General features: G+C 45.1%; 1 protein-coding gene across 1 annotated transcript; it reads right to left on the bottom strand.

The window, feature by feature from the left end:
• Positions 1-5,576: 5,576 nt before the first annotated feature.
• PPP1R3C (protein phosphatase 1 regulatory subunit 3C) lies at positions 5,577-8,128 on the bottom strand. Its single transcript, XM_086467072.1, has 2 exons — positions 8,115-8,128; positions 5,577-6,522 (listed from the first exon to the last, which is right to left on the bottom strand). Exons 1-2 carry the CDS (start codon positions 8,126-8,128, stop codon positions 5,577-5,579), a joined length of 960 nt encoding a protein of 319 aa, XP_086323198.1.
• Between the last annotated feature and the right edge of the window lie 4,148 nt (positions 8,129-12,276).

Here is a 12,276-nt window from a genome sequence, read left to right as displayed (position 1 = left end):
TGGAGTTGTGCTGTGTGAAACTTTTTGTTTTACCATTTCTGCAAGAGAATTGCCATATCAGTCCAGTTGCCACCTAGTCAAATGTGTAGTGGCAGCCACTTTCGTGTTGTTCCTAAAAGCAAGGTGCAAGACGCTGCAAGTCCAAAAACATCTAAAATACCACGACGACCTGAAATATAAAGAGATAGCAGAGGTATTTCCCCAATAGCACCTTTGAAGCAAATAATTTTTATTTTATTCTTCCCCATTTATTACTTTTACAGTAAAGTGTAGAACAATTTCTTCTCTTGTAGGCTGCTAGTTTCTGGTATACTATGTCTGATTGCTCGTTCGATACTTACTCTTTCCCTGAATCAGTTCCAGGTGCTAACTTATTGTAAACATAATCTTACTGACAGTCACTCCTGTCAGAAGGCTCAGTGTTTAGCTGTTGAATAGCCTTATTTTTTTCCCCCCATGCTCAAAGAAAGCTGAGGATGTAACGCAAGTACACAACTGCTGTATGTTCAGTGCACTGCAATGCCTAGAGTGTCTTACAAAATTATCAGCAACTGAGCAGACCCACAGTGCTGCATTCATGCTTCACCTCACCAGAATTAACCCTGGTATTTTCTACCTTACTGTTTGAAAGATGCACTTACCAAGATCAACACTGGGCCACCTGCAGTGAACACTGCAAAAACAAAAGTCAGTCTGCCTTTTCTGCACAAATCCTATCAAGCTTGCATGCATTTTGTCACTGAAGCAGAAAACACTGTTCTTCACATGGAAGAAATGAAGCTGACCAACTTAATGACTAGTTCAGAAAGGAGATAAACAAAGGCTGGAGTGTTAGAAGCAGTTTGCAATATAGGGAGGAGGAGCAGGAAAAAGATGAATGTTTTTAATGGAGGAAATGCCATCCTTAGAATAAATCCTCAGTGAAGCGCATCACTGATTCATTCTGCCCAGCTGTCATAAGCTTCACAGACAGACTATCGAGCACTACAGAAACAATACGTATGTTCCTGAGGCCTTATTGTATGTGATGGATGAAGTCAGTTGAGCAGTGAAAAATGGGTACTGAGCTGTGTTAAGTTTTCACTGGTGAAGTTGAGGACCACACCACAAGGCTTTTACCAGACCTAGCTGAGAGTGATATTTCTGCCTTAAGGAAAATACAAAGGTCTAACAGGTTCCTTTCCAAACAAGGACAAAAAGCTGAAATATCCATTTTTCATGAAATGAAGTATCATGTAGCCTAGAGAAGGGATGTGGGGAGAGGAGGGAAAGCTGTTCTTTGCTCTCAAGAACTTACAGGCTGTTGCAAAAAAGAAAGCAGTAGTTTCCTCTTCTTTTCTATGCAGAATAAACCAAGTAATTAGGAGCTTAATTTTAATTAGGCTAAGACCTCAGGAGCCTCTTTTAAGGTAAGAAGAGGAAAGAGTAATTGGGAAGCTTGTGGAGCCTCCATCACTGGAGGGCTGTAAGAACAGGTCAAGCAAAGGCCAGTCAGGAATGGCTGAAGTACAGGTGATTCTTGAAACAGGAGAGGCCTCTCAAGAGAGGATTTAGTGCAGCCTTACTTTTTCATTATTGCATCCTCACCGAAACATTTTATTCTTGGTTACATTCCATTTTAAAGCTCCGAAGTGTCTGAGAAGGATGGGAGTTGTTGCTTTATGTATATGTAAATACCATAACATTTACCATATTACCATTAATTTACCAGATTTACCATATAAATTGTGGTAATTTGTTTAGATATATGTAATTACAGAAAAAGATGTTCACTAATTGCCTGTGAAAATTTAATTATGTTCTAAGGATGCTGATGCTATCTTCAGATGCTGATCTTCCAGAGTGACAGATCTTTGTTAACATGAAACACCAGCAAATTTCAATTTCATTTTTCATGGTAAGACTAGGCCTAGCTTCACAAAAGAAAGTACAGTTGTTAGGAACCCAACTTGAAACACTTATATTTGAATAAAGTCTGTAAGTACTGTGCCACCCATAGGCTATAACTGAAAGTTAGACCCCTTAGACCTACAGAGCTATAGGAGTGAGTCCAGTCATCCACTCTGTCACCTTAGTGGTGGAAATGGAAATCTACAATGCATCTGGAAAAGTAACTTGCTAAGGGAATGAGATGCTGCTATAGGTTTTCAGGCTCTGTTTCAAGGACTGCATCTGCTTTATACTTTCAGGTTTTGGATACGATGTGTCTGAAAGAGCAGCACCTAAGATGCATGTTTGAATCCCGTGGGCTAACAGTTTTCCAAGGCTGACACTGGTTTTCTCAGTGCCTGATAAATACACTTGTAAGACTAATTTTTTTCCCATTAATATACTTTAGTGTTGCTAATACCTTCCTCTAGGAGTCTGTTACCTTTTTAAAGAATGCGAGCTTTAGTGTTAAACATAAGCTTGTTTTCCAAGCGGAAGGAGTGAAACTGCATTGCTTCGGTAGGCATTAGAGAAAGGATAACTCCTTTGCTCTCTCAGCTGAGGGAGGGCTGTGGAGCTGCTGAGCAACGCTGCAGCACTGCATTGCCTTCCCGTTGGGCAAATAAGATCTTGCAAGGCATCTTTGCACAGAAGCTGACTTAAAGCCAAAGTTTGGTCAAAGGAACTAATCTTCTGTTATTTTTAAATTATTTATGTCTCCGTCAAAAGGAGGACAAGTAAGCGTTTTCAGTTGTGATGGCTGGTCATAAAACTTGGCTGGAGGATAAGAAATGCTACTTTTCCTCATGCTAGAAGGCTTCTACTCTACCCAGTACCCTTGCATTCGGTTTGCCGAAGCAGAGTCTCACATTGAGGCAGAGGAGCCTTCAAGCCACTTAAGTTAAAAATCTCTCTTTGGTTCACATTTTTTTCTAGAGCAGGGAGTTGGTGATGCAGTATATATTACAAGAGCAGCTGTGCAGTATGACATAGTGTAGTACTTCGTAGAGTTTGAGATTGGTAGATGGTGGGGAAAGGAGGACTCTGCATCCTTTGCGATGTAGCTCTAAATTCATTCCCTGGGTCAGAAACATGCTGTTAGCACCATGTTGTCTTTTGCCTTTTGGGAATTGCTTTTTCATAATTAAAAGTAGATTTCTTGCTGGGAAACCCTTGACTTTGTTTGCAACAGACTGAACTAAGCTGCATCTTGTCACTGAGTTACTTTATATGGGATTTCTTAATACATTATTTGGTGTGCAACTGGTGCTGGCTAGCCTGTCCTTACTCTGTGTTGGTCTAAATTGCCACCTAGGAGAAGCAGGGGCATACCAAAACCCTCTGCCCCCCTGGGGTCTAGGGCTCTTTGGAAACAACGCACCATTTTCTCCATTGTCATTAACTGCAAGGGTAGGTCCACGCTGCAGTGTCGAAGGTGAATGGCTGGTTCAAAGACAAGACACTTCATTCTGCAAGGAGTTTTTTGGTACTGATGGCAGTTCAGCTGGGTTCCTGGGTATAAGAGGAGAAAACCCAACCTCCCAGTGCCCCACACAGCAGTATAGCTGCAGGAGGCAGCATAATGCGCTAAGTACCAGGTGAAAGCCAGCCAGAAGACATTAAGTGCTGCTGTCTAGATGCACCCATGCAAGCATCACATATGCTATACCTCCACAGGCAAGTCTGGCTATCAGATTAAGACAGACTCCTGCCAGACCGACTCACCTGCAGCACAGCAAGAGCCCTGACAGAATCTGTCAAACCAAAATATTCCAGTTAAATGCCATGAGATACAGGCGGGTTTTTTAAATAACACAACTCATAAGGTAAATACTTTTGAGGACTTCCCATCTAGTGAAGAGCTTGGATTTAATCTTCAGGGTAATGCCAGCTGCTGACCTAAGATACCACACCATAGCCAGCTTTAACAACATCCCACAACACTAACTGGTTGTACCTCATATCACAACTGAAATTGTTTAAAGAAGTTGAGAAAATCGACAGATTGAGCTGGCACAGTAAGAACCAGGTGTATCAAAATACAATTTATTCTTAAAATGCCTAGTTTACACTTTAACAGCAAGGGGTACATAAGGAAAAAGTGCAATTAGTGGAGGAGGCTTATTTCACCTTAGTATTTATCGTCTTGCTGCACTGGAAGTAGCTTCAGACTCAGGATATTATACTTCTTAGCAATGGGCAAAAATGTGATTTGTATTTTAAGGTTAACACCACTTCTGTACAGCTAAAAGATGTGCCAGTATTCACACCTGCTGAGTACAGTATTGACCAATTTCTCACCCAAGTCTTGCATGAAAAACAGATCACCTTTACCATTTGACAGCTCAGAAAGCTAAATTATAAGCATACAGATACAAAATATACATTGGTTTACTGAAGTCTAAAAAACCCACAACTTCAGCAAATGAGGTACAATAAACCAGAACAGTTTTCTATTTATGTGCAAGCCTATATTTAATCTAGAAAAAACTAGCAGCAACCCTGCTCTTTTAAAGAAATTAGCTTTCACGAAGTGCAGCTAATTCACTGTCTTCAATATGAAGGACCTTGCCTATGTTACACACTTGTGAAGTTATCACTAACTTTGCAATAAGGACCAGGATACTCGAACATCAGATGTTGCAAGAGTAGATCAGGCGATGAGTCAAATCTAATGCTGCTACTGACTAGGAAGATTACAAATCACTTTGTTTTGTCACCTAACCCTATCTTTGGCATGTAGAGTGGTTTTAAAAGACTTTTAAAAGGCACGTTTTTCTTTTAACATTAGAAGGTAACCATCTGCGTGCCGAGTAGGATGATGAAGTCAAGGCTAGATTTGTTCTCAAATTCAAGACATTTATTATGCACAAAGCCAACGAGGACAGAGAGGTGTTCCCAAAGCAGCAGTCACTTCCACCACTCTGCATTGTTTTCTGTGTTCTCCTTTTTATCCCATAGAACTTTCTCTGGGATTTAGAAGACCACCTTTGGAAAGAAGTAGTTAGAACACTGTACAATGCCAAGTTACACAGCACATCTTATGTCCTCCCCTTCTCCCACTTTTCCATCATCCTCTCCAAGTTTCTTAACCTATACAGAAGCCACAAATCCTAGCCATGCATTCCTACCTGCCTCTGCTACAAGCACACAGAGGGTCATTGCAAGCCTCCATCCTGACAGCATCGCCTCATCTACCGCACTCCTAATAGGTGCCAAATGAATTGTGATGTTCTCTTCACGTAACCTCCCCGTGCCCACACACATACTCTCTCACACACACAGTTAACTACTGCTTGCTAAGATACCATCGCCTTCCATACTTCCTCACAAGAGTCTCTCTCCTAGTGACTCCGGAGAGTCTGCAGCAGAAAGCAAGCAGCATGTACTTAAGAGACAGGTGTGCTGTTTCTATAGTAGGTGGCATACGCATGAGTTTTATCTTGGTTTTCTTTCTTCCCAACGATAAGTTTTGGCTGAGAACTTCAGTAGCGTAATATGGTTTAACGTGTCTCACAGACTAGTGAATTTGGGTTTGTTCAGACAGCCAACAAAACCTGCCAGGTGGTTTTGTCACGTAGTATGTGAACCAGAAAACTAACACTGTTCTGTTGCCAAATGGAAGAACATTTCCTTGCTAGTATTGATCACCAATATGGTGATGAATTTTCAATCCGTCCCAAGCTCTGCCACTGTGGAAAGAGACCACTGGACAGCCTTGGACTGCCTAGTTGATCAGGTTCTCTCTCTTGTCCTCTCCTTGGAGTCTGAATATCTACACAGTCTTTCTTAGTAGATGGTATCTGAACGCCATCAGGCTTCCACTCTGCGTGGAGAATCTTGTAATTCTGACCCTCATTATTGTCCCAGAAGGTATGTTCTGCACTTTGGTAGGAAATGCAGAACTCTATCTTCTCTTCAGAGGAAATGGCAGGAGGCAAGTCAATGGTAAATGAGAAGGTATCATTTTCAGAATCACTGTAAACATTGTTCATGTATACACACTCAATGTCCGTGTAGGTCTTCCATGTATCAAAGGTAATTCGAACCTGAACCTTTTTTTCAAAGCTCACATTTTTTACTTTCACAGTGCCTGACAGCACTTTTTCTTGCAGGGTGCAGTTCTCCAGGCAGACCAAGTTCTTCTGCAGGCGGTTCCTGAAGTCCAGGTAGTCAGCTGAGGGCCGAGGGAAACCCAGAATCAAGCTTTTCTCCTCATGTAGCTTTAAGCCAGATGTTATGTTTTCAAGGCCTAAGAGGTCAAACTGAAGATCCCACCCAGGGTGCTCCTGGAAGTCTGAGAAGGTGTGTATCGCCGTCAGGGACAGCCCCTTCGAGTCTGCAAACACAACTCGCTTCTTGGCTCGAGCTGCTGAGTGGTTCCAGTCGCTCTTCTGAGCTTCAGAATCACTTTTCACATGAAGACACGGTCTGAGAGGCTTGAATCTGTTCACAAAGTTGTTTCTTTGGCAGTCCTCAAGGGGGCTGAGAAAACTCTTCAGTGGTGGAGAATGGGCTAAGCAAATTCTCATGGCCACGTCCACCGGCATGATGGAGCTTGGCAAGGGTCTCGGGTCCAAGATCTGTATCATTCTGAGAGGAGCAGAAAGACAGGATGTTATTATTTCTTACATCAGGTAAGAAGCTTCTTAAGAATGCGTATTTGCTTCATCTGCTGTCTTAATTATTCACGGCCTCATCTTTGCACGGCCTTAAATAACGCAGCCTAAATTAAAATTGACAGTTCAAGCTAAGGAACTAGGGTGAGACTATTCAGTCATTTCTTGCTAATTCTGAACTCTTTCAATTCAAATGTAGTCTCGTTTGCTTTTTCCAAACCTCCAAAAAATAGATTTTGGTGACAGCTCATTAAACACATTTCCTTGAAAATATACATAAGAACATTCTAGTAACCAGTAAACAGCTCTATTTACAGTGGAAGTGCTCATCCACTTCAGCCTCCCTTTTAGAAACTCTGAGCCAGGTCTTAAAATTCCAGCAAGCTGGATCAGCTGATTCATCTCTGAGCAGAGACAGCACTATATTAAGCAAGTCACCTATCCCATCAGAGCATCGAATGGTCTGCTATGTACCTTGATGCAGAACCATCGCGCTGTGGCTCTGAACAACCCTAAGTGCATTTGTTAGGCACTCTGGTTTTGGTTAATTCAGATGAATAAAAGTGCTAAAGCACCTTTGGAAATACTTTCTATGAGCTATTAACCCAGGTCTAAGTAACAGAGCTCTTTTGCACTGTTAACGTTGACTGCTGAGCGAATAGGAAAAAAAAAAAAGGGGAGGACACAAGCTTTATTTTTTTACCTCATCATGCTTAGAAAAATCTTCTTATAATCACCAAAGTCCATGCTGCAAGTATTCTATTAAGAACGCTACAGCTTTATTTGTAAAGACTTATTCATAACCCTCCCTCTCAGATGATGAAAGCCACAATTACTATGCAAGAACACAGCCCATCCAAAGCCGGTTAGCTTGAGTATCTGTAAAAAGAGGGGCTCCCACTGCAGCACATCCCTTCTGAGGAGGATGCAGTCCTTGCTGGAAATGCGGATTTTTGTTGAGTCACGGGAAGCCAGAGCGTTTGCTTTGTCACTTAAATAAATGGCCTTCTCCTTCCCAGGGTTCTCACTGGTGTTCCAGAGCCTTGCCAAAAAAGGCAGAATCTGCACTGGCCTCTTAATTCTTCTCCTTGCTTTTTTATTGTGCCAGGATTTGCCATAATAAGTAGGACGAGGAGAGTACCAACATGAAATCAATCAAGTTTTGCTTTGCTTTAATAGGAAAAGAACCAAGCCTTCAAAATACTCTCTCTACAACTTTCGTGACCTCTCGATACTGCTCCTAAGCTTTTGCAGTATCAAAACCCCAAACCCCAGCCAACCAAAAAACGCCCCCGCCACAACCTGGGAAAGGCAGGCTGCTCGAAGGGGCAGAGCCGCACCGCCAGCACAGGGCGCGCCGGGCTCAGCAGCACCCACGGGCACGACGAGCGGAAGGACGCTTTTGCGGGACTTGCAGGACCGGCGGAGGGGAGGAGGAGAGCGCTGCCAGCGTGAGGCTCTGTTCCCCGGGGCTGCAGGCCGGTGCCCGTCGTTCCCGCGGGCCGGAGGAGCGCGCTGAGGGAAAGCGAAGCGGAGGCACCCGCGGGGGCAGCGGGCGGCGCTTACCTGCTGCAGTGCATGGGGCCGCGCCGCCGCGTGCTGCTCCCGCCGCCGCTCCGCGCCTCGCCCGCGCCGCCGCCTTTATGGGGCCCTGCCCGCGGCCGGCGGCCAAGGGGCGGCCCCGGCCCCGGCCCCGGCCCCGCGGGGGTGCGGCTCGGCCGGGCCCGGCGCGGCGGGGCTGCGCGTGCCGCAGGTGCGCGTGCTGGCGGCCCGCGGCGGCGGCGGGGGGCGGCTGCCGCCGCTTCACGTGTCGCGGCTGTGCGGCGGCGGCGGACCCGGCGGCGGAGCGCTCAGCGCCGCCCCCGCGCAGCGACACCGCGCTTTCCCTCTGGTTTTGTTTGTCCTTTTAGTCCCTCTTTTCCGCCCCCCGTTTTCCCCCTTCCTCCTCTGTTTTTCTCTCTTTTTTTCTCACCTTTTCTTCCTTTTTTCTTTTTTCCCCTTTTCCCCCCTTTTTCCCCCTTTCCCCTTATTTCCTTTTTTTCCCCTTTTTTCCTTTTTCCCCCTTTCTTCCTTTCCCCCCCTTTTTTCCTTTCCCCCCCTTTTTTCCTTTTCCCCCCTTTTTTCCTTTTCCCCCCTTTTTTCCTTTTCCCCCCTTTTTTCCTTTTCCCCCCTTTTTTCCTTTCCCCCCCTTTTTTCCTTTCCCCCCCTTTTTTTCCTTTTTCCCTCCTTTTTTCCCCTTTTCCCCCCTTTTTTCCTTTTTTCCCCCTTTTTTCCCCCCTTTTTTCCCCCTTTTTTCCCCTTTTCTCCTCTTTTTGCCTTACTTCCTTTTTTCCCCCTTTTTCCCCCTTTTCCCCCCTTTTCCCCCTTTTTCCCCCTTTTCCCCCTTTTCCCCCTTTTTCCCCCTTTTCCCCCTTTTCCCCCTTTTCCCCCTTTTCCCCCTTTTCCCCCTTTTTCCCCCTTTTTCCCCCTTTTTCCCCCTTTTTCCCCCTTTTTCCCCCTTTTTCCCCCTTTTTCCCCCTTTTTCCCCCTTTTTCCCCCTTTTTCCCCCTTTTTCCCCCTTTTCCCCCCTTTTCCCCCCTTTTTCCCCCTTTTTCCCCTTTTTTCCCCCTTTTTTCATTTTTTCCCCCCTTTTTTCATTTTTTCCCCCCTTTTTTCCTTTTTCCCCCCTTTTTTCCTTTTTTTCCCCTTTTTTTCCTTTTTTTCCCTTTTTTCCCTTTTATTTTCCTTTTCCCTGCCCCCCGCCCCCCGAAAGGCTCAGTGCCCTACTATATTGCCTACTTATGGCCAAGCACACTTACTCTTCCTGTTTTCAGGGTTCTCAAGTCTTACTGCAACTGTTTAAAAGGGGGAGTCAAGCAGACCCCTCCCTGGCAGGAATCAGTCTGCTGATCTGGGCCGGGGCGGGGAGCAGGGAGCTACGGCCCTGCAGGAGCCTGCTCCAAAGCTGTGCCTTACCCTCTTGTCTTTCTTCAGAAAGGCAGGAGACAAGGCCTGACCAGAGCAGCTGGAAGACAGGCAGGAGTTTCAAAGTGGGCTTGCTCAAACACCTGCCTTTTCAAGCAGACGGAAAGCAAAAGAGGATTTGCTACATGGGATTTCCATGTGAAGTGGATATTGTTTCACATGTCAAAGTAGGGCTGCTTCAAGTCACTGCTAAGGGATGTTACCTAGCCGAACAAAAGTAATACCCAGTTGAAATTATAAAGTCAGCTTCATTGAAAATGAGTCGGTGTCCTACATTGTAAGATAATGTTGCCAGGGCCAGAAACCTGTCATCCTGGTATTTGACTGTCCTTGTCTTCAGTGAAAAAGTGCTTTTGAACATTTAATTTGAGTGGTGCTGGTGGCTTCTCACCTCCCACGCATGGTGATCTGTGCACTCTGAGGATGCGACTGCTGTAGTTCCCACATTGTATCTGTTGCCTGTTTCTAGAGCAAAGGGACAGAATTGATAGAACGCAGCCCCCACAGTGTTAGCCATAGCAATGCTGTATTACCGCTTGTGTCCTGCCTCCCAGAAAGCCCCACGCACAGCATCCACAAGGCTGACAAGCCCCTGCAGATGCTGGAGGGGTGGACAGCCCACAGGTGGCAGCGTGCTGTGTTCTGCAGGCTGAGTTGCTCAGAGAAGGTCCATCCCCAAGCTACTGCTCTTCAAAGACTATGCCCTGGCTGTTAACTGGCTCTGTGGGTCTTCTGTGGATCGACTGTCACCTTCTTTCTGGTCCATCTGCTCTTTCCTAAGGGCAACAGATGATTTGCAGTCACCCTGTAAGATGTGATACGGAGTCTGTGAACTGTAATTTTCTGAGTTTGTAGTTTTTACCAGTAGATGAGACCATGCACAAATGAACAGCATGAAGTCCGGTGCTCTGCATGAAGCAAAGGGGCTTACAGTGATGAACAGATGATTCAGAATTTTTCTGTCTCACAGAGATTATTTTTCTGTTCTTGATTTGTAAGCAAAAAATATGAAAAGCTCCATTGCTATGAGAGTTTATTAGGAGATAGCATGTGAGCATGTGAGCATGGCAGGTGGTGACAAGGACACTTCCATTTTGGATTCAAGCTACATAGAAGCAGAGAGAAGAAAACAGTCATGAAAGGAAGACTTCTGACTGACAACGTGGCACACAGATCAATATGCTGTCTCTGCATGTATAATGAGAGTATTCATAGGACAGTAAGACTTCAGATTCTTAGCTTGGACCCTTGGTGATTGAAGTTCCTGCCTTTCATGCCAGTACATGACACTAAGTGTAACACCGATGAAGCCTGAAACACTAACTGGCAATGCAGACAAGGTTTTGGAAAGGACTGCTCTGTTCTCTGGCACCAGCTGTTCTCTGGCACCAGTTGTTCAGGATGACCTTTCCCGGTCCTCTGCTGCTCAAGTCGCATCCCTGCCACTCACATCCTCTTCATCTCCTTTCCCTTCTCCATCTTTCCAATCTCTTGGTGACTGCCAGCTTCCTCTCAAAGGTAGATGATATTTTCTCACCGTTTGCCTAGGGAAAGTGCTAGAAAACAGTACCTATGCTCCGGAAGCCTTGCTAGTTGCAAGGGGTTTATTTCTTTCCACAAATACTTCCAGCCCCAGCTGCCTGCCTGGCAGCAGTAAGCAGGGCCCAGCATCCCTCGCAGGCATAAGGGAGGACTGATCACTTGGCTGGCACTTACCAAATCTCCTCTATTTCCCTGCTATAAAAGATGAGTGAATAACTGGAGAAGTTTTATGAGCATGTGCTACTTGAATCTTTGTCCATGCAGCTTCCGACACAGCACTGCTTAGCTGGGCTGCTGTGTTACTGGAGAGCACGTGCAGCAGCTGGGCCTGCTGTATTGCACTACCTATGTGCAGGCATTAAATAAGACCTGGGAAATTATTTTAATCCATGCTTGAAGCCTGCAGAAGAGGAGTCACCTCAAGGCTTTGCTACACATGTTTCTGCTGTTATGTAGTAGCTCATTGCACTGTTTGCCACTATAAAACATTTTGTTCCCATTCTGTTAAAATACCTGTTTTGCCCAACTTTGAAAACATTATGAAAGATTATTTAAGGTGATGTGCGTAGCAAAAAACCAGTAGTAAGATACAGAGCCTTTCATGGGCAGATCATTGCCCAAGTCAGTAAATACGGACTGGATACAGCAACTTTGTGCCTACTTGGTAACCTGGAACACGTTCATGGCCACAGACTGGTGTCCCAGTTTCCGGTTGCCAATACAAGCAGAGAGCATTGTGCAGAGCCAGGGTAACTCTTTCCTCATCCCAGGAGATGTCTCCGCATCGAGGCAAAGCAATGGGGTTATCTGAGGTAGCACAGCAGTTTGCACTGTCAATGATGGTTCCTTAGCTGTGCTTTTTATAGAGGACTCAGGTTTCCAGTTATTTTGGTTCTGCAGCTCTCCTGTCATTGGCAGCTTAAAATGTAGATCTGTCTGTCTGTCTTACCTTTCAAATAGGGCTGCTAAAATGGGAGCACCGGAGGAAAAAAACATTGTCTTACTGTGCATTTGACAGCACTTTGTGGCGTATCAGCTTTCCTGACATTTGTAGGTGCACATAGAAGCAATGGCAGAAATACATTGCTGGAAGAGGCAGGGTTGATTATAAAATCAAGTGCCACCATAGGGGGTTGTGCCTCCAGCTGCTTCTGTAACAGGGAAACCCAAAATGACCACCTAGACTAGTTCTTTGTCTTTTTCTGATAACATTGCACTTTAA

This window comes from Leptosomus discolor, chromosome 6 (genome assembly GCF_034619465.1).
Source record: "Leptosomus discolor isolate bLepDis1 chromosome 6, bLepDis1.hap2, whole genome shotgun sequence".
Lineage (NCBI taxonomy): Eukaryota > Metazoa > Chordata > Aves > Leptosomiformes > Leptosomidae > Leptosomus > Leptosomus discolor.
Note: the sequence above shows the minus strand (reverse complement) of the source record. Positions and strands in the feature narration are given on the sequence as shown.